This window comes from Bos indicus x Bos taurus, chromosome 13, assembly GCF_003369695.1.
Source record: "Bos indicus x Bos taurus breed Angus x Brahman F1 hybrid chromosome 13, Bos_hybrid_MaternalHap_v2.0, whole genome shotgun sequence".
NCBI classification, from domain to species: Eukaryota; Metazoa; Chordata; class Mammalia; order Artiodactyla; family Bovidae; genus Bos; species Bos indicus x Bos taurus.
Window position 1 is genome coordinate 19,250,249 of NC_040088.1, and position 23,535 is coordinate 19,273,783.

At 39.5% G+C, this 23,535-nt stretch overlaps 1 protein-coding gene across 2 annotated transcripts in view; it reads right to left on the reverse strand.

The window, feature by feature from the left end:
• The window catches only part of ACSS2 (acyl-CoA synthetase short chain family member 2), a 46,798-nt gene that overhangs the window by 19,615 nt on the left and 3,648 nt on the right, over nt 1-23,535 (reverse strand). For both annotated transcript variants that reach the window (XM_027558730.1, XM_027558731.1), the window contains exon 2: nt 18,587-18,782. In XM_027558730.1, coding sequence (XP_027414531.1) covers nt 18,587-18,782 — 196 coding nt within the window. The remainder of the gene's footprint in view (nt 1-18,586; nt 18,783-23,535) is intronic.

The following is a 23,535-nucleotide window of genomic DNA, read 5'->3' on the forward strand; positions in this document are numbered from 1 at the left end:
GTGCCTATAATATAAATCTCTACATTTTATATATTCAGAATATTTCATAATTTTAAAATTTGAATAAAATAAGTAAATAAAATATTTTACTATATCAAAAAAATAAAAAGAAAAAAACAAACAGCAGCATGTGCACAATGACACTTAGTTTTAGGGGGAAAAAATAGAGAGGTGCGGGGACTGGAAAACTTGAGAATACGTGCTCTGGAAAGGAGGCATCTAGCACTTAAACGCAGCGCCTATTACCTTTTGCCCTCTGGGAATAAGGTCTCAATACTGCCCAATTTTTCAGTTTTTCAAGAGAGACCTGGAATCTGTTTCTGAATTTTTAAGTTTGATGCAATTAACTTTAAATTTAAACACTGTGGTCAAACAAAACTATTAATCAAAGATTTAGCTGATGGGCTACGGATTGGGAACCCTGCAGCAGACCCAGCTACTTCCCTTTTACCTGGCAGCCATATGGTATGGGACAGCTCAAGGCATATAATCTTTTTTTTTTTTTAATTGTAATGTTTTATCGGGTCTATGTATGATCTTTTTTACTTTTTTTTTCACATACCAAAGAATCGAAATTTTTATATCTCATATACTCTTCTTTTTTTTCTTATATGATATTATACATGTTTTAATGCCATTCTCCCAAATCATCACCCCCTGCACAGAGTCCAAAAGACTGTTCTATACGTCTGTGTCTCTTATAATCTTTTTTTAAAGGAAAACTTCTACAACTAGCTTATCTTTACACTCTCCATATTCGCTGTTATCCATTACTGATGCAAAATATCTTCAGAATCAGACTACTTCCCTTCACATCCACTATCATCATAGTCCAAAGTCTCCATTAAGTATGTCAGATCATGTCATTCCTCTGATCAAAATGTTCAGATGTCATCCCATATCATTTTGAGTAAAAGTCCTCACACTGACCTACTAAATGACTCCCTCATTACCTCTCTATCCTCAAATACTCCCATTCTCTCTTCCTCTCCCCACCTCTCTGCTCCAGCCACATAGCCTCCTTACTGTTTGGCAACACCAATCACACTTAACCTCAGAACTTTTGCCCTCCACTTGAGTATTCTTCCCCCAGAGAGCCACATGATTTATTCCCTATCTTTTGAGTTATTGCTCAAATGTTGGCTTCTCAGTGAGGTCATCTTTGACCATGCCATATAAAAAAGCACTTGTCCACCCCCAGTCCCAGATACTCCAAGGTAACATCTTCCAGAAAGTCTTCCCTAATTTCTCTTTTCCTCACCTACCTCAAAGTGGAAAATTCTTTCTTCCTTCCAAGTCCCTTTATCTCACTTTCCTTGTGATCTATTGGTTCTACCTGTATTACATTTATTGGGGCCTTATTGTTCCCATTATACCCTGGGCTCTTGAAGGGAAGGAATTGTGTCTTCTTCCTTTCTGTTTTCTCTAAGCACAGTTGGCACAGTAAATACTTAAGGTTCATGGTCAAATCAGTGAAAAACTTGTAACTAATTAATGACAAGGGAAGACTGGAACTCTTTCTTTTTGTATAAGGATAGTCATTGAATTGGAGATTTTAGTTCCCTAAACTAGCAGAAAAGTAAAGCACAAGATAGGAGGAAGGAGCTGAGCAAAAAAAAAAAAAAAAAATAGATGGGGAAAACTGGGTTCCTCACAGAAGCATCAGAAGGCAGGATCAAACCTAGTGAGTTGTCTTCCAGGGGAGAAGTACCCAGATGAGAGGAGTCAAAACCGTTATAAAAGGAAGACCAGACTTATCTGTTTAGCCTGGAGGTGAGAATATAATGAGAAACCTGATAGTAAGTCTCAAACACCTGTATCTCTGTTGCTGCCAACCCTAGTATGAGCCACCGTCATGTCTTGCCTAGATGACCACAGTGACGCCACGCTGGCCTCCCACTACACTCCTGCCCCCTTCCAATCTATACATAAACCAAAATGAACTATTATAAACACAAACCAGGCTACAGTATCTTCTCCAACTCATTATGTGCCATTGTTCCATTCTGCCTACCAGACTCCAAACACATTAGCCTTCTGACTGAGAGAACATGCCTTGGTCTTTTACTGTCTTTCCTGAACTCTTCGAATGGTTTGCTCTACCTCATGTTTCAGATCTCAGTTTAACTGTCACTTTCCTAGGGAAGCTTTCCATGACCAGCATCAGTCCTTCCTGACATTCTTCATCACAAAATTGTTCATTTTTATAGCATTTTTCTCAAGTTGTAATTGTCTTATTTAGTTACTGTTTTTTGGGGTTTTTTGCTAATTGTCTGTCTCACCTACTAGACTGTAAGCTTCCTGAAGGCAGAGACCAAGTTAGTCTTCTTCACTACTGAATCCCCAAGACCTTGCAAAGAACCTTGTATATAATAGGTGCTCAATAAATACTTTCTGAATGAATGAATGAACCTGAAGGATTATTATGGGAAACAAATTAGTATTTTGTAACTATAATTGGTTGGAGAAGGCAATGGCACCCCACTCCAGTACTCTTGCCTGGAAAATCCCATGGACGGAGGAGCCTGGTAGGCTGCAGTCCATGGGGTCGCTAAGAGTCGGACATGACTGAGGGACTTCACTTTCACTTTTCACTTTCATGCATTGGAGAAGGAAATGGCAACCCACTCCGGTGTTCTTGCTTGGAGAATCCCAGGGACGGGGGAGCCTGGTGGGCTGCCGTCTATGGAGTCACACAGAGTCGGACACTACTGAAGTGACTTAGCATAGCATAGCATAGCATAACTATAATTGGAAGAGCTAGGTCAATTGGGAGAGTGCAATATAAAGAAAGCCTTTCCAAATGTCAGGCTTCCCTGGTGGCTTGGATGGCAAAGAATCTGTCTGCAATGGGGGAGACCCAGGTTCAATCCCTGAGTCAGGAAGATCCCCTGAGGAAGGGAATTGCTACTCACTCCATTCTTGCCTGGAGAATTCCATGGACAGAGTTGCCTGGCGGCCTATAGTCCATGGGGTTGCAAAGAGTCGGACACAATTGAGTGATTAATACTTTTTCTAAATGCCAGAATTGTCCAGAAGCATAGGATTGTGCAGGTTGGAACAGGGAAACCCTGTTGTCTATTTGATCATTCTCGAGGGAGTGGGGTCCTTGGAATTTCATTTTATAAACAACCCATGTGATTCATGTTCAGTGAACTTTCAGATGACCTTTAAGATGCTTCCAGTTTTGAGATTCTTTGATTTGGGAAAATTAAGAAATAATGTGTTCTATGATCCATGAGGCACTGCACAAATGTGAAGCACTTAGACATAAGTATATCCTCAAGTCACTTTCCCATTCACCAAGGGAGCGGGGTGTGGGAGCAACATAGCTTGACACATTAGCAGCTTAATGTTCCCTCTGGATACTCCTGGCTGAACAAGGAAAAGGGTTGGAGGAGGAGGTGGGAGGAGGCAAGTACCAAAGACTGAATCATAAATCACTTAGAATGCCAGAGGAAGATGGGGCTTTTGATGTTCACCACCCCTATTCACAGATGAGAAACCAAACGCACAGATGGGAAGTGATGGCCTGGAGGTTCCTCAGCACTTAGCAGCACTATTATTGTAAAGCAGAGCTGTTCAGTATGGTAGCCACAGGCCACATATAGCTACTGAACACTTAAAATGTTGTGAAGGAACTGAATTTTTAATTTAATTTAATCTATTTTAAATATTAACAGTCACCTGTGGCTAGCTCTAGAGTCTATATGCCTCAGGGCATTCTCCTGCTAAATGAACTGGCCTACATAAGGGGAGTGATGTTTCCAAAACCCAGGATTAGCAGAAAGAAGAAAATCAAAGTGCAGGAGTCCTGAGAACTGTGGGGTTAAAGTCCACCAAGCGTGGATTTTAGTAAAACTATAATAACCTAAGAGAACTGAAAACATACATCCATACAAAAACTTGTACACAAAGATTCACAGCAGCACCATTCATGATGTCAAAAAGTGAAAACAATCCAAGAATACATCAACTGAAAAATGGATAAATAAAATGTGGCATATCCATACAATGGAGTATTATTTTGTATAAAAAGGAATAAAGTACTGACACATGCTACAACATGGATGAACCTTGACAAGATTATTCTAAGTTTAAGAAGCTAGACACAAAAGGTCACATATTGTATGATTTCATTCATATGAACTGTCCAGAATAGAGACAAAAAATAGATTAGTGATTGCCTAGGTCTGACAGCAAGGAAAGTTGGAAGAAAATGAGGAGTGATTGCTAATGAGTATGAGGTTTCTTTTTGGGGTGGTGAAAATGTTCTAAAATAGATTGTGATGATGTTTGTACAACTCTGTGAATATGCCAAAAATCACTGAGGTGTGCTTTAAATGAGCAATTGTATTTTATGAATTATATCTCAAATTTTAAAAACTTATTGCAATTCTGATTGGAACTGCAATAAGCACACAGAATAATTTGGAAAAAACAGACATCTTTACAAATCTTTCTTTCCTGAAAGATTGTACCTTAGCACTATTCATTCATTCATACTGTCTATTTACCTAAAGACTTGGCATTTATTTATTTTATCTTTAGCATTATAGTCATAGCATACACCTGTTTCTCTCACTGGATTGTGAGTTTCTTAAAGACAGACAGGATATCTTTTAATCTGTTTCCTCCTCAGTGCGAAGCATAAACTTTGACACATAGTAGGCACTTAATACATAACTGTGAAATGAGTGGATAAAAGAGTGAATGAATAAACTTCTCTGCCTACATGATCAGCCGGATCTAGGGTGATCAGAGTGAGGAAACATGGAAGGAAAGAGGGGATTATAGAGGATACAAATGAAGAAGACAGATGCTAAACACGCAGGGGGAAATGGTAGACAGAGGGGAAAAGTTTAAAACTTGTGGCATGGGATTTGGAAACATATATAGAAAAGTTTCTTGAGCCCCTACAGTGGACTCAATCCTGGACTCTATGCCATGAAAGAGACTGGAAGAAGCCCCTGAATATGAGGTTCAGGCTATGGGACACATGCTTTGCAATCTGAGCTATTAATACACCCTGTTCTCCTGCCAGCTATTTTTAGGCCTTGAGCCAGAGACCTTGCGCCTGTTCCCCTTGGCCAAAGTGGCTTTGGTGCCAGTTGGTTTCTACACATCTTCTCTGTCAGGAAGGCAGGCCTGGGCTAGTATAGAAGGTAACCTTTCTCCCGATGCCTACATGCCTTCCTACAGGGGGAAAATCATACTCATTCCTATCATCCAGTTGTTCCTACCATGCTAGTCTCCCCCAAAATAAATGAATGAGGGCAGCCCTCTCAGCTCCTTTATTACCACTTTAGTTGGAATGCTGCCTTAGATAAGAATATGCCTAGATTAGGAAAAGCGAGTGGGAAGAACAGCCAGCGACAACACACTACATGTACAACAAGTCTCTCAAGTATAACAGACACATGCAAAAAGATTCATGGCAATAGTTCTTTGCTATTTAGGTAGACATAGCTTAAATTAGTAATTTTTAAGGTATAGCACTCTATTCCTATGGGTACCTGAGCAGGAAAAGTTTTAAGAGAGTTAAGTGTCCAGAGTTTCAACTTTCACATGTACTCTTTCCTAACAGTGATCTAAGTTGGTTTTCCTTTCCCACTTTCTTTCTCCCACTTTACAAAAAAATGCCATGTCTCTCTTTTATCCCAAACTTTATTATGCTTATACAATGCTGAGGTTTAAAAAAAAAAAAAAAAAAACCCTCTAGAGTGCCAAACAAAGGGACAATTTGAGAATGCATAAATTCAGAGGGAGAGCCCCAAGGAAGCAAACCAGAGAGCTTCTATAAGAAATCAATATTGAAAGGAGTAACATGTTGACAGAACTGTCGGTGCAAATTAGGTTATATGATGAACATTATCTATAAATTATATGAGCTAAATGTGCAGCTTCAAGATTTTGAAAAAGATATATAACATATATATATATACAATAAAAACACATTGGAAATTAGATTCTTTGCAGTTATTTAATCTTTTGATAAAATGTTTAAATCTGAACTTTAAAATTTATGAAGAGTTACATATCAAAATTCTTCTGGGTATTAGATCACTAACATAAATAATTACTTTTCAAACAGATCCTGCCACTGCCCACCATATCAAAAACATGTGAGCAAGTTTTAAAAATACAAGTCAGAAACCTTATCCCCTGAAAATTCTGATTCAATAGGCTGGGTGGGATCCAGGAATCTGGATATTAACAATATCCGCAGGTAAATATTTGGGTCACCAGACCTAGATTACTGTTTACCTCTAATTCAATGTATGAATTTGCACAAAAGTACCCTTACTTCGGAGAAGGCAATGGCAACCAACACTCTTGCCTGGAAAATCCCATGGACGGAGGAGCCTGGTAGGCTGCAGTCCATGGAGTCGAGAAGAGTCAGACACGACTGAGCGACTTCACTTTCACTTTTCACTTTCATGCACTGGAGAAGGAAATGGCAACCCACTCCAGTGTTCTTGCCTGGAGAATCTCAGGGACGGGGGAGCCTGGTGGGCTGCCATCTATGGGGTTGCACAGAGTTGGACATGACTGAAGTGACTTAGCAGCAGCAGAAGCAGCAACCCTTACTTCATACAATTTTAAATTGGCAACTCTTTGGAAGTCCTTGCTGAAAAATTCATAATTTAAAAAAAAAATCTCGATCATTGGTATAAAATGAAAGATCAGCCAATTCAATTTAGACCCTTAAGCTGTATTTTGTAGCCTATAAGATTGAAATGATAGAATGTCAAGGCCATGAAAATCCAGAAAAGACTAAGGGACTATTCTAGATTGAAGGAGACTAAAAAGACACGACAACTGCACGTCATGTGTGATTCTGAACTAGATCCTTCTGCCATTAAGGAGATTATTAAGACAACTGGCAAAACTTCTATGGAATCTGAAGATTAGATGATAATTATGGATCAGTATTGATTTCCTGATTTTGATAGCTATGTTACAGTTATACAGGAGAAAGTCTTTGTTGGAAATGTACACAATTCAAGGTCTGCATCTTACTCTCAAATGGTTCAAAAAAAAAGCTATTTGTATTGTACGTGCAATTTTTCTTTTTCCTTTTTTTTTTTTTCCTTTAAGTGTTGATCCTGTTTTATTATCTGACTAGAAAATTAGACAATCCACCAGTCCAGGTGGTAATGGACGAGCTTGAACTTGCTCTTTATTGCCAGGTCCAGCCCCAGCTTGGCCTTTCTTTTTCTTCCTCTTCGTGAGGCCTCCTGGTAAGGAAAAAAGGGGAAAAAGACAAATGTCTTCCTGGGAGGCCTCGCAGACAATGAAGGATTCTATGTTCACTACCTGCTTACAGACTCTGATATGGTGCTGGCAGATCAGCACTCAGGTGAGGTGGATGGACTCAGCCAAGGCAAGCATGAAAACATCTCCAAAAAACCCTTGACAGTCAGGCCCAGGTAATTCAGCTTTACCTTGCCCTTGTACAGCCCCTGCATCCAGGGGCTGTTGCATCAACACTGCAGCAAAGTGTTGCTTTCAAATAGAGGTGTGCAGCAGCAGCTCTTGGCCAGAGAAAAGCTGACCCTCCAGACTCCATGTGTGTTCAGAGCCCCAGATTCGCTGATTAACTTCACCTCTTGGTTGAAGTGGGATTTAAAGGGTTATCAACAGGTCACATTTTGCTACAGACCCAGCACCAGGCCACTGGCCTGTCAGCTTCCACATTCCTGCCTCTGCTTAAAAATAGGCCCCGGTAACTGGGAAAGAGCTGTACTTGTAACTTTTCTATCAGTTTAAGTATGTTTCAAAACTTTAAAGATTAATAATACAGGCTAGAGACAGCTCATACATATATAGGGCTGCAAATGTTGAGTTTAAATTTTATTCTGTAGGTAAAGAAGAGTCGGAGAGGTTCCTAGACTAAAGGTTCTTCCCCTACTTCAAAACTTTTTACCTACTAAACTCCCAAGCCACAGAGGACTGGAAATGGATGATCTTCGCCAGAGTGACCACCCAACGATCAGCACCTTCTGTTTGCCAAATTACGAAACTAAGGGAGTAAGAGGCTATTCCTTACTTTCAGATGCTTAAAATCTCTAATTAGAGAGATCTAAACCACCCACCATATCAAGCCAATATTGGTAAACAGCGAGAAAGGGGAAGAAGAAAATGCAGAAGTAGGAAATTAACAAAAAGGATGCAAAGAAATAACTTAAGCATGATCAATCATGAAACCCTTCCTAGAAACCGTGGATTCTGAGCCAAGTTTGAGAAAAGAGGCTATGCTTATCAGAGGAAAGAAGGACATTTTGGAAAGGATAGAAAAGTCATGTGTGGCTACCAGTCCTGAATCCTTCTGCCTAATAATACCCTTAGATGTGTGTAATATGTGTGAGTATGTGAGTATTAGCACCAATTCATAATAACACATCTTTTCGGTGTGTTTTCTTGTCTTTCATCTCAGCTAATCCTTGTAGGAATTTTTTGAATCTGGCAGGACAAGATTTGCTATTCCCATTTGAAAGGTCAGGAAACTGAGGCTCAGAAGGGTTTCATCACTTGCCAAAGGTCATAAAGCAATGGTCAGCACCTCTGCCTGCAGATCCTTGAATAGGCTTTGTGGGGGGGGGCGTTATTATTTTTTTTTTTTTTAAATATATACACGATCAAGAGAGTGATCTTTTCAAAGTATAACTCTTGATATGTCATATCTCTACTTGAAATTCTTTATTGGCTACCTAACACATGTCACAGCTGCAATTTTACAGCTGTGCATGAACACAAATTTCTGATCCTTCCTCAAAGCTTTTCCTCCCGGTTTCTTCTCCAACTCAACTAATGGAAATTATATTTTTCTAGTACTCAGACCAAAAAAAAAACAACCTTTATTTCTTGACTCCATTCTCTTATACCCACACATCAAGTTCATCAGTAAATTCTACTGGTTTCTGCCTTCAAAATATTGACAAATTCAAAAAATCTGAGAAACTCCCTGATGCTCTCACTGTTGAGGGCCTGGGTTCAACCCCTGGTCTCAGGGAACTAAGATCCCATAAGCCTCACAGCACGGCAAAAAACAAAAACAAAACTTTCAAATTCTGACCACTTTTCACAGCTTCTACTGTTATCTCCATTATCATATCTTATCTCAATTGCTGCCATGCCCCCTTACTGGTTCCCCTGCTATTGCCCTGTGCCTCCCACCCACTATTCTCAAGGTAGTATGCAGACTATGTGCCATGCTGTGTTAAGTCGCTTCAGTTGTGTCCAACTCTTTGTGACTCTCTGGACCGTAGCCCACCAGGCTCCTCTGTCCGTGGGATTCTCCAGGCAAGAATACTGGAATGAGTTGCCATGCCCTCCTCCAAGGGATCTTCCCAACCCAGGAATAGAACCCACATCTCTTACATCTCCTGCATTGGCAGGTGGGTTCTTTACCACCAGCACCACCTGGGAAGCCCCACGCAGACTATATGTAGTAAATATTCAGTTTTTAAAAATTGTTTAATGAATGGATGAATGAGCACATCCCAGCTAAGAAAAGGATTTTACTTCCTTGAGGTTTGCCCTTTAATGTGTTTAGCCTTATAAATTATCATTATAAATTGTGGTCAACATTTCTTAAGCCAACCCTAAATCATCTAAGTAAACTACTGGCTAAATAAGTGACAGACAGTCAAAGGAGCTAGGTCCATGAAAGGAGAAGCATAGTGTCTATAACAAAGAATGTAAGTGTTCTCTCTAGAACAAGTTCAACTGCTATGTGATCTGGCCAAGTCACTTCCACTCTGAGCCTTAAGTTCCTCATCTGTCAAGTATTGCTGTGAACCATACCCAGGTTCAAAAAACAAGGGAACAAATTATACACATACAATGCAAATGAGATATAGTTTATTATTAGAACAAACAGAAAAGTCTTAGGCATTATGGGAGACTGCGTGGTAGAGTATGGCTGTCAATGGGTCTAATGTGATTTTAATATGCAAGGTCAGAGCAAAGAATGGTAATAATTCCATGTCCAAGGCATACCATAGGTAGAGTACTTAATAAGTGATACTGGCCAACTAGAGAATGTCTACAGGAAACCAACATGCACGATAGAGTTGTTCCAGAAACTATACTATACAAGGAACTTTAAGATTACCTCATCCATAAAACAAGGGCACTGACTAGATCAGGGGTTTCCAAACTGAGTTTTGCAAATCCCCAGAGGTTCCACACACATATCTCACAGGGAACACAATGACAAGGTAAAGAAGCCAACAGAATGTGGCTCTTGTCCTTCAATCTATATTTCAATCAGATCAGCTCTGCTCTTTCTTGTTTTAGGAATGAGGCTTTGGCATAATGATAAAATTAGCTAATATATTGTTTGCCAAACACTAAGTTCTTTATTTGCCAGGAGAAATATCAATAACCTCAGATATGCAGATGATACAACCTTTATGGCAGAAAGCAAAGATGTACTAAAGAGCTTCTTGATGAAAGAGAAAGAGGAGAGTAAAAAGCTGGCTTAAAACTCAACATTCAAAAAACTAAGATTATGACATCTGCTCCCATCACTTCATGGCAAGTAGATGGGGAAACAATGGAAGGAATCTTCAAGGCGTCTTCTAGATTTAGATTCCTACATTCAGCTTGGCAAAGGGATATAATAACTGCCTTCAAACTGCCTGAAGAGATGTCTCATGGAAAAAAAGAATAGGATTATTCATGTGACCCCAGAACATAGGATTAAGACCATGGGAAGAGCATAAGTAGGGATAAAGTTATAGGGAGGGAATATATCTAAGAATTTTGTAACAGAGGTGCCTAACAAGGTGATACATATTGTGTGAACTCTGTGGTTTTGGTAATGTTCCAGAATCAGAATGATCACTATGAGAATTGTTGGGAATGAAGATTCAGGGGCTACAACTCCTGCTTTGTACAGGAAGTGGACCTCAAAGGTCTGGGAGTCTCAAATTCTCATAAAGGTTCAAAGTATTATTATCAAACACTAAGTATCATTACCAGTGACCCAACTCTTTCATACCAAATCCAGGAAAAGGCAGACAACTCTAAGCCTTCTTATTTACTGTTGTAAATGTGAGGCTACCCTAAGGCAAGAACCTGTGCCCCTACCTAACTACCAGCTCTCATCAAAGGCACGAGGCCAGTACTGGGTTCCTCCCCTTCCCCAACTTTCCTCCTTGCTGCCTTGCCACTGCAGTTTCCTAGATTTGTGATAGAAATTCTGAAGATCAGTGACAGAAGTAACTTTAACAAGTATCCTGTTTACCTCTGTTTATAGTGAGATTGCTGCTGCTGCTGCCAAGTTGCATCAGTCGTGTCCGACTCTGTGCAACCCCATAGATGGCAGCCCACCAGGCTCCTCTGTCCCTGGGATTCTCCAGGCAAGAACACTGGAGTGGGTTGCTATTTCCTTCTCCAATGCATGAAAGTGAAAAGTGAAAGTGAAGTCGCTCAGTCGGATCCGACTCTCAGCGACCCCATGGACTGTAGCCCACCAGGCTCCCCCGTCCATGGGATTCTCCTGGCAAGAGTACTGGAGTGGGTTGCCATTGCCTTCTCCAAGTGAGATTAAGAGGGCTCAAAAAATAGGCATTATCTAAAGTCATTCTCTTCATTAAATATTTACTCAATACACGTGTATAAGAAGTCAGCCCAGACACAAACACAGGTAGTTGATGTGGCTCAGGACACTGTGTCAGGCCTCAAGACAGTCTCCATTTATTACACACTTATTGTTACATATGTTAGTACATATAATAATATATTAATATATAACATATTCTGTTTATTATTATTATACATGTTATTCAGATCCCACCTACTTTCAAAAAGTGACTAATGTCTTGGACAGCATAGCTTAGTTGTTTCATTTTCACCACTTATTACTCTTTAAGGCATCAATGGTCATAAAACTCAGGGAGAAGTAAGAGAAGAAAATTAACAATACACCTTAAACATGAAATACCCCTGCCCTCCTCCACAATCTGCCCATCTGATTCAAGTGGAGAAAGACTGTTCCCAGCATAGTTATTTCCCCACATATCTCCCATTAGTTTAAAGTATTTGTGCTAAAGTGTTCATGTTACCAGGCAAGGGGAGTAGACTCTTCCTCAGCCTCTTCACCCCAAACCTTCTAAAATCCTCCTTTTCTTCACCGTATCAACAGAAGACCAGCCTGCCTACTGAGTCACCAAACAGCCACTACACGGTGCAACAGACCTTCTAAGAACCACTTCCTCTTCAAACACTCGTAGAATCCTGACACATCAGTGCAGGAAGGGGCGTTGCAGAGTATCAGTAGTTCACCTCCCATCACTCTCACAAAGGGAAGGCCCAGAGAGAGGAAGGGAATGGTCTGAGGCCATATTCCTTCTCAATGAATGTTTTTCCTTAGCAAGTACAGTTGACCCTTGAACAACATGGGGGTTAATCTGCTTATAACTTACAGTTGCCTCTCCATATCCTTGATTCCTCCGTATCTGCTGATTCAATCAACCACAGACCATGCAGTACTGTAGAACTTACTGTTGAAAAATATTTGCATTGTAGGTGGACCCATGCAGTTTAAACTCACATTGTTCAAGGGTCAAATGGTATATTTTAATAAGTAAATACACTATTGTGAAACTAGTGAAGATATAGAGGACAAAAAAGTCTGTCCATTCCAATATCACTGAAATGAACTCCAGGACACAGACCTAGATAATGAATAGAGTCCCTGGACATGAATGCTAAGACAACACACTTTAGAGCTGTAGTTTTCCATGTCACCTTGACAGTCAGTCTTCTCCTTGTCAGACCATGGGCTCATCTCCTCTTTTCAACCATCCCCATCTCCTCAAGTACACACACTCACTCATACCCCACCAGGATCTGGAGAGCTCTAAATAGCATACTTTCGAATTCATATTCGGGAACATAAAGGGATCCTGAAAGCAGAGCCTCTGCCCTGAGATCACTCTTAAAGACACCTGCTTCTCAGAAGTTTCTAAGGAAGCATTGAAAAATAGCCAGAGCCTGTGGAAAGAGACTTCAGTTGAGACTGAGGTAGGAGATGGTTCAGAGACAATGATAGCCAGAGGCAATCCAAAGCAAAAAGTAGAAGGAATGGACTAAACCAAATTCTGGGGGCTTGAGAGATTGGGGTCCTCTCCTGGAATAACCTAGAGACTGAGCAGCTTGTATAAATCACTCGAAAAACAATCACCAACCACTCTTTCTACCCTCTCCTCAGAAACCCTTTACTTAATCCTCCAATTTCTCATTGTTTGCCATTATCCCTTTAACTAGTCAGGCCCCACTCCCAAAGCTACCTCTAATGTCCCTCACTGACTATCTCTCTGTGAATGACTGTTCTAATAATTTTGTCACTGATTTCTTTCACATACATATACACATAAATCCCCACCAACACCCCTACCTGTCATGGTAGGGGGAAGAAAGTATAAGAGAGGTTGAAACCATAGTCTTGTCTAGAGGGTAAATTTAGCTTTTGGATCAGATGACCATGTGCCTTTGAAAAAGGTAAAGTGCTATAAAGACTGAGGGAACAATTGACTCTTCTCTCACTTTCTTTGCCTGTCTCTCCTACATCTACACAACCAGTTACCTATATCGGTTTCTCTCCTCTAAATTTCTGTATAATTTTATTGTTCAATTCCATTCCCACAACCAATATCCCAGTTTAGGCATCTCTACCTTGAATAACAAAACTCTCAGCTCTCTGCCTTTATATTCTCACTTCCATATGAATCCAGATTAATCTTCTTGAGCCCAGCTGTGACATCACTCCCCTGCATAAAATCTTTTCATAGGTGTCCAAAAATGGTCAAGATGTCCTAGTCCTGGACCTCACCACTGTTGAATACAATCTTGATTCCCTTTTCTTTCACACCTTACATCCAATTCAAGTCAGCAAATTCCATGGGCTCTTCACTCAAAATAGATCCAGATTTTGACCATTTCTAAGCACCTTCTGGAAGAAGCACAAGCTGGAATCAAGATTTCCAGGAGAAATATCAATAACCTCAGATATTCAGATGACACCACCCTTATGGCAGAAAGGAACTAAGAAGCCTCTTGATGAAAGTGAAAGAGGAGAGTGAAAAGGTTGATTTAAAACTCAACATTCAGAAAACGAAGATCATGGCATCTGGTCCCATCACTTCATGGGAAATAGATGGGGAAACAGTGGAGACAGTGTCAGACTTTATTTTTGGGGGCTCCAAAATCACTGCAGATGGTGACTGCAGCCATGAAATTAAAAGACGCTTACTCCTTGGAAGGAAAGTTATGACCAACCTAGATAGCATATTCAAAAGCAGAGACATTACTTTGCCAACAAAGGTCCGTCTAGTCAAAGCTATGGTTTTGCCAGTGGTTATGTATGGATGTGAGAGTTGGACTGTGAAGAAAGCTGAGTGCTGAAGAATTGATGCTTTTGAACTGTGGTGTTGGAGAAGACTCTTGGGAGTCCCTTGGACTGCAAGGAGATCCAACCAGTCCATTCTGAAGGAGATCAGCCCTGGGTGTTCTTTGGAAGGAATGATGCTAAAGCTGAAATTCCAGTACTTTGGCCACTTCATGTGAAGAGTTGACTCACTGGAAAAGACTCTGATGCTGAGAAGGATTGGGGGCAGGAGGAGAAGAGGACGACAGAGGATGAGATGGCTGGATGGCATTACCGACTCGATGGACGTGAGTCTGAGTGAACTCCGGGAGTTGGTGATGGACAGGGAGGCCTGGCGTGCTGCGATTCATGGGGTCACAAAGAGTCGGACACAACTGAGCGACTGAACTGAACTGAAGCACCTTCAATCACTATCATTGTTCACATGGATTTCTATAATAGCCTCATAAGTCTCCATGCTTCTAATCTTGCCCTTCAACGGTCTATTCTCAACATAAAGACAGGTTCTAAACATAAGTCAAATCACTGTCACTTCTACGCTCAAGATTTTCCAGTGGTTCCCCATTTCACTGTGGAAAAAAAAAAAACCCAAATCTTTCAATCTATACAATCTAGTGTCCTGCTGACCTCATTCCGTATCACTCTGTTTTTCTAACTAATACTGCTTCAGCTACGCTAAGTTCCTAGCTAGTATTCAAACACACTAGGTAGCAAAACACTCCTGTCCCAGGGCCTCTACACTTACTCTTCCATGTACCTGGAATAGTTTCCTTTCCCAACCAACTATATGCATGACATTCTGCATTTCCTTCATATTGCGTCTCAAATGTCACCTTGATCAGAGAGGGCTGCCAATATCAATCCCCATTTTTCACTGTCATTCCTTTTTCCTTAAACTGCTTTGTATTTTTCTACAGCACTTATCACTACCTGTCTTATATTTATTGATTTGTTTGTCTGTCTCCTTAAGCTGGAATATAACCTCCAAGAGGGTAGAGAGTTTGTTTGTTTGTTCAGAATACTGCCTGGTACATAGTAAGTCCTTAATAAGTATTTATTGAATAAATTGATCCCTGCATAAACCCTTTACATCTGTAAGGACAGTTGGCCTAGATGGATTCTAATAAAACAATCACTTCAAATTCTAAAAATACTATTCTTCCATGAATATTTACCATGTGTCAAGTCAAAAGTTAAAAGGCAAATTCTTCTTAATAGTGTTCTATCTTGGCTAACTGAAGCACTTTGTTAGTGGCTTACTTCAGTTTGTATATAAGATCTGCCCTAAATGTGATTTTCTAATGCCACTATGCTGTTGCTGTTCAGTTCTAAGTTGTGTCCAACTCTCTGTGACCTCTTGGACTGCAGCACTCCAGATTTCCCTGTCCTTCACTATTTCCAGGAGTTTGCTCAGAAAAAAGAAAAGAAAGCCACTTGAGTTATCTAAATGTCTAGGCTGAAAAGAAAGTCATACTATCGCTCCATAAGAAGTGTATCAACTGGAGCAAATCACTGAAAAGATGTCACTTTAAAAACATTAATAAAAATTAGAGCAGAAAGAAGGTAGGCTCTAGGACCAAGGGGAAAAAGAGAACTTCACAGAATAAATTATATGATAGTTTGAAAAATATTGAGTATATGATAAAGGCAAATAGTATAAGAAAATTTTAGGCGATTTTTAACTTCTTTGAAAACAAAAATCTTTATATAAAAGGAAATACAATCATATATTATTCTAAAATAAGCATTGATTTTAAATTAACTAAAAAATAGAGGTATAATTATGTTGAGATTAAGAGAAAGAAGTTGGAGTAGTATATAAGAACTGAATTCTCATTTACCATAAAAGGAAGTCAATGCTTTCTTCAAAAACAAAAGAAATTGCAGTGTAAGCATATTATTTTAAAATATAGAGGTAAAAAAGGGAAGTAAACAAATATCTGGGATATTTGCACTTTACTTTCTTTTAACAAATGTGATTTATTTGTAGATTGAGACTTGAATAATAATGGCCCATGTGGTACTTGTCTCCCATTCTTCTTACCCCTGTACCATAACACTCAGGGCTGAGTACTCAATATCTTTAAAATTCTTATTGGTTGACTGACCAATGTAAAAATGGAGTGAAAATGTCTTGTTACAGAGTTACAGAATTTTGCATGAGAAGTAAATGTAGAGATTATACATCAAGTGCTTCATAAATCAGTGTTCCATGGAATACTGCTTCTTGTGATGTTAATCGCATGCTATAAAAAATGTTTGGGGCTCAAATAAACTTTAGAAATCCCATGTTAAAATGAATCAGGTATCTTTACTGTAGGACTTTTTGGAGCCTTTACTGTATCAATACACAATGAAAATCCTGGAAACGTAATTTATTATACAGTGCTTCTCAGTCTGTTTTTTTTTCATGAATCAAGAAGCTTCTGCTCGGAAAAAAAAAAAAAAAAAGTTCCTGCTAATATGTCTAGTAATTAGTGGTTTCAAAAGCATTCTTGGGAAAACACTGATCTAATCTACTCCTTTCATTTTACATATGTGGAAAGACAGGCTCTAGTCAAGTACAGATGGTAGGGAAACTAGAAAGAAGGGCCTCAAGGATTCTGCAGCAATATCCATTGAATAAACAATTCTGGCTTGTGCCTTTCCAGTCTTTCATCATGCACTTGATTTCAAACCAGGGAACAAATTCAGACAAAGTATCTCCTATCCAGATCTTTAAAGGTTTTCTGATCTCTGAGGAACCTAGGAGATGGGCCCAAGTGTCAGCTGGAGCTCAAGCATAAAGTCTCATGGCAGGAGCTAAACAAAGTCTCAACAGGCATAATGGACTGTGAATTTCAGTGGCAAAGTGACCCCAACCTGAGCAATGGTAATGTGGTAACAGATCACTCACATTTGTACAGTGTTTCCCAATAAATACTTTTACAAAATCATATTTGATTCTCCTAACAATCCAGTTATAGGGCAAGGGTGGGATTTAATATTACCCCCATTTTATGGACAAGGAAATTGACTCTCAGAGAGTTAAATGCCTTGCCTATGGTTACATGGAAAGTGGATGGCAGAGTTAAAGTGAGAAACTGAATTTCCTATCTCTCAGGTGAGGGTTTTTCTTAATATATCACACAAACTGGGCAACGTTTTACTGACTACAAATTTAACGCATCCGTGAAATACCAATATGCTCCTACTGGCTGATTTAAAAAAGAAACAGATTAATTCTCAAAGTGCTTATGGTTGGTGGCAGAAACACCCCAATAACTGGAACTTCAAGGTCCTATTTCAGGTTCAGTTTAGTAACATCTCCTCTAAGCTATGTTGCTAGGAAGACGGGGTTTTAGTTTCAGTGGAGGAGTCAGCATGGCTGAGTGTTAAAAACAAGGAATCAGACAGACTTGGGTTTGAACCCTGGCTCCACCAGTTACTCACTCTATGAGCTTATTCACTATGAAGCAGAGATGCATGCTTCATTTCTTCAGCTATAAAATTGGGCTAAGAATACCTAATTTGCAAAGCTGTTGAGAGGCTAGTATAAGAAATTAGAAGGATAGTATAATGTCATGGTTAAGAGTAAAACTCTGGAACTGTGCTACCAGGATGTGAATATCAGTCCTTCTTACTAGCTGTATAACTTCAAATAAGTCATCTATTTACATCTCAGAATTTCATTTTCACATATGTAAAACGAGGAAAATAAATAATATATTTTTAGTTGTTGTGAGCATCAAATAGGATAATATGTGTGAAGCACTTGAGCACAGCATCTGGCATATAGCTCAATCAAAGGTAATGATGATAACAGTGGTGGTGGCAGCGAAAAATCCACAATCCACTTTTCTCCCAAAGCAAGAATAAGAAAACAACATAGTCCTTTTTACTTCCATTTACCCCCTCACATTGTTCTTTCCAACTACAAGTTGAAAACACTAGACTAGAAGTCAGGACACTTGATTTTGAATGTCAGTTCTGTCACATACTAGTTACATGATTTTAGGGAAGTCATTTAACTTGAGGTATTTTTCCTCACCTGAGACATTAAGTTAATGATACTTTGCTTATTCTTCTGGGTTGTTGTAAGCATCAAATGCATGGATTTTTAAGGTACTTTGTGAACTATAAAATGCTATATAAATGTCAGGGTGACTTTTTATCTGCCACAGGCTATAAGATAGGTGTTTTTACCAGTAAAAAGCAACTTTATCGCCAAGTTTTTTCTCATGGACAATTCGATCCAGTACGTTGTAGCAGATGTTGGTAGTTGCTCCTTTCATCCATTCAATGAAGATTTTCCCTTTAGTCACATCAAAGTTGTACTGAAGGAATGGACCAGGACATGGGGTCTTCCAGTAAAATTCCTTGGCAATGTCTCCCCAAAACTCTACAACAGAAAAGGAAGCCCAGACATCATTTAGCTTCTGAGGCACACTTATCCTCAGATGGCTTACCATTCTATGCATAGCACCAAGTCACAATTTCTCTGCCCTGTACTCTAGAACCTATCACCTGGGTCCCTCTTCTACCTCTCAAATCTTAACACCCACCACACTCTTAAACCATCTTTACTCCCATGGGCTGAATCTTGACTCAAGTTTCTTCCCTCCCTTCTCAAAATATCCACTCCATTTTTCACCATCTATTCAAACTGCAACCAGTGCCTATCACAATGCCTAGTACATTGTAGTTAATCAGTAACTTTTCCAATGAATTAATTAATGAAAGGAAGAGATCTTTTACCCACAGAGCCTCCCATGACAAGGAAAAATTTGTTCATTCACTCTCAGCAATTACTTAATGAGCATCTCTTTCTCCTACTACTATTTGCCCAAGTGTTACTTGCTAAGTACCAGATGTGGCTTTTAAACTCTTTAAATGCATTATCTCATTTAGTTCTTACCACAACCGTAGGAGGTAGGGTTTTTCATTCTTATTTTATTGGTTTGAAAATCAAGGCTCAGAGAGGCTAAATAATTTGCCCAAGGTGGGTCAGTGGGTAAAGAATCTGCCTGAAAAGCACAAGACCCAAGTTCAATCCCTGAATCAGGAAGATCCCATGGAGGAAGGCATGGCAACCCACTCCTGTATTCTTGACTGGGGAATCCCATGGAGAGAGGAACCTGGCGGACTACAATCTATGAGGTTGCAAAGAGTCGGACATGACTTAGTGATATCTACTTATACATTTACTAAGTCAAGATTTGAACTGCCCTGAGGAAGACATTGTTGCTAAAGTCTGAAAGATGAATACGAGTTTTTCTCCACTCTCCCACCAGGAAAAACATTACTATGGGACAGAAAAGAACCATGGGTATACGTTAAGAGGAACTCCCTCAAGCTGAAGCACTGAGAATAAGAGAAAGAATAGCAGAAATTAAGGCATAAACTGGGCAGATAACATGCAATCCTTCTAAGCATAGAGAATTTGAGCCTAAGAGCGACAGGCTTCCTTGATGGCTCAGATGGTGAATAATCTGCCTGCAATGCAGGAGACCTGGGTTTGATCCCTGGGTCAGGAATATCCTCTGGAGAAGGAAACAGCAACCTGTTCCAGTATTCTTGCCTGGAAAATCCCATGGACAGAGCAGTCTGGCAGGCTACAGCTCATGGCATTACAAAGAGTCGGACATGACTGAGCAACTAACAGTTTCTGTTTCTAAGAGCAATGGAAAGTCATTGTACAGTTTTAACCAGAGAAGACTTACAATATTGAAACATTTGCCTGGTTACTCTGGAGAAAAGGTACTCAACAGGTTAAACATGCTGTTGCAGAACACCTAGGATAGTCTAAGTACTGGATCACAAGCTAGAGGAGAGAGAGAGACACTCAGAACCATAACAATGGAAGGAAATTTAGAGGTTATCGGCCTCTCATTTTACTGATATCAAGAAATCAAATTTATAGAAGTAAAGTGACTTGTTCAAGTTGGATGATTTAGTTTATACAGTCTGATTATAGAGATAATGATGTTGAGCAGGGCCCCGTGGGACTCCTGGGCACAGAGGCCTGTTTGTCCCCCATTTCTTATAGGCAAGAATCCAGCCTCCATGACCTCTCAGTTCCAAAAGGCATCATAGTTGCTCATCAAAGGAGGAACAGCAGTAAAACAGCAAGATTAAAGGACCAGAGAGGCTCATCAAGGTTAGGACACTGGACCACCTAAGACCCTCCACACATCCAATCTTGTCAGGAACCCCACCCTTTTGAACTTTGCAGAAGAAAGAATACAAGACTGTTATTACCTTGATCCTTATCACATACTCCTGCCTGACTATATAACCTTTCCCTTCTCACCAGGGAGGAGGCATAGTTCTTGAGGCACTAGCCTACTGTGTTCCCCCTCTGCCTGGCAAAGTAATAAAGCTATTCTTTCCTTCTCCTCCATAACTCTGTCTCCGTATTTCTGTTTGGCATTGGTACACAGAGAGACAAGATTTTGGCAACAATGAGACTAAAACATAAAACATTTTTGAGTATACAAGACAGAATATACTGAAAGCTAAATCACAGGGTATACATCTTGCCACCAGATTCCCTGGTGGCTCAGGCAGTAAAGAGTCTGCCTACAATGCAGGAAACCTGGGTTCGATCCCTGGGTCGGGAAGATTCCCCTGGAGAAGGAATTGGCAACCCACTCCAGTATTCTTGCCTGGAAAGTCCAATGGATGGAGGAACCCAGCAGGCTATAGTCCATTGGGTCACAAAGAGTCAGACACGACTGAGTGACTTCACTTTCTTTTCTTTCTATACAACTTGCAATGAATTAAAGAAATCCAAATCAAATCAACCCCAAGGTGCCATTATATGCCTCTGAGACCAGCAAAGACTAAGAAAATATTGAACTCAATGCCCAAGTGACCCTAGAAAACCGATCTGTTATATGATAACAGCATTGTAAGAAATTAGCACAATGTTACTGAACAGCAGGGCAATGCATGACAAGAGTCATAAAATGTTTTATATTCTTTCAACTGCTAACTTTGGGTAAACACACCCTAAGAAAATAATACCACAGGGGAAAAAAGTGATTACTCAAGAGATGTTTATACTAACACCATTTATAACAGTAAAACTAGAAACGACCCTAACGCTCAACAATGAAAAAATCGATGAAAACTAAAGAGATGAAATCTCTTTAATGGTAGTGATACAATAGGGTACTAAATGGCCATTAATGAGAGAACAAATGGGAACTGGCATTTTAATGAATGCCATTAATGTCCAAGGATTGAGCTAATCTCATTTAATTTTTATATGGCCCTCTGATGATCTTGATTTTAATACATGAGAAAACTGAAGCTCAGGACACATAGGAAACTCTCCCAAGAATCACACAGCTAGTAACCTGAATAAAAAATAAGATCTAACTCTAAGTTCCATGTTGTTATAACTACATTTAATATGTGTATACTCAAAAAAATACATTTTAAGTGACAGTAGTAGGCACAGATTATGTAAAACCATATATGAACCACATTTATGTCTATCAACAAGAAGTGAAGAAATCTGAGTTTTATAATCACTTAGTTTTGTTTTGTTTTCTGGCCCGCCAGGCCACAGGCAGTGTGGTTCCATGACCAGGGATCGAACTCATGCCCCCTACAGTGGAAGCATGGAATCTTAACCACTGGAATATCAGGGAAATACATAATCATTTAGTTCTTGCTTTTATTTTTTTTATGGTGGAGCTGTTGAATTCTGGATGGTTCTTCGGCACATGTTCTAAGTACTGAAGTTTAGAAAAGGTAATAATGGACTGGCATGATCAGGAAATGCTCTGTGGAACTGGTGAAGTTTGATTAGGTAGAGAGGAACAGAAGGGAATGGGCAAAGCCATGGTGATGGGAAAGGGACTTTTGTGTATACAGCATATCAACAAGAATGGTCTGTTGTAGAATGAGGGGCATGTGGTAGGGAGTATCAGAAGATAAGAATAGAAAGGTGGGGTAGGCTAGTTATCCAGAGATTCTGAAAGAAAGGCAGAATTTTCACTTTAAACTGTAGGAAATAGGGAACTATTGAAAGTTTTTGAAGTGACATATGAAAGCACTATTTCCATATCAGTCCAATAGTGTTTAGATAATTCTAAATATACCAGAAATATGGAGATGAGTGAGACTAGGGGAGAGAGAACCAATTAGAAGGCTGCTCCCTTGAATTAAAAGGGTCTATGGAAATGGAAGAAAAGATAACCTAAGAGATATGTGGAAAGAGTATTTGATAGAATTTCATAACAGGCAGACTGTGGATCAGGGAAGAGGCCTAGCATAGCTACTGGGAGTATAGATTCTGCAGTCAAAACTATGTTGGTTCAAATCTCAGCTCCACCGCTAAGTACCTCTGTGACATTGTTCAATTTAGTTAACCTCTCTAAGTGTCAGTTTCCTTTTCTGAAAAATGGGGATAATAGTCTCTACATCAAACAAACAGAATTTGTGCCCAGCAAGCAGTTAGCAACATATAAATAAATAAGATATACAGATAGATAAGATTTGGGATAGTGCCACTGGCAGGGATTAGAACATTAGGAAGAAGAGCAGATTTGGAAGGGAAAATTGGTAAATCTGACTCACAGTAATGTTAAATACGGTATAACATCATGATATGTGAATAAAATGCTCTACAGGCCTATGCAATTTGAGACTAGAGCATAAGTGAGATCCTGGATACAAAGCTAAGTATACACAAAAAGAGTTACTGTGACAGTAACAGCTCATCATTGGGGAGAAGGTATTTGCAAATCATATATCGGATAAAGGGTTAGCATTCAAAATACATAAAGAACGCATACAACTCAACAACAAAATAACAAGTAACCCAATTAAAAAGTGATCAGAGGTGCTGAATAGACATTTTTCCAAAGACATACTGATAGCCAACAGATACATGAAAAGATGTTCAGTACTACTTGTTATTAGGAAAATGCAAGTCAAAGCCACAATGGTATATCACCTCACACATGTCTGAATGGCTATTATCAAAAAGGCAAGAAACAAGTGTTGAAAAAGATGTGAAGAGATGAAGCCTTCATACATTTTTGTTGGGAATGCATACTGTTGCAGCCACTTTGGAGTATAGCAATTTCTCAAAAAATTAAGAACAGGACTATTAGATGATCCAGCAATTCCACTTCTGA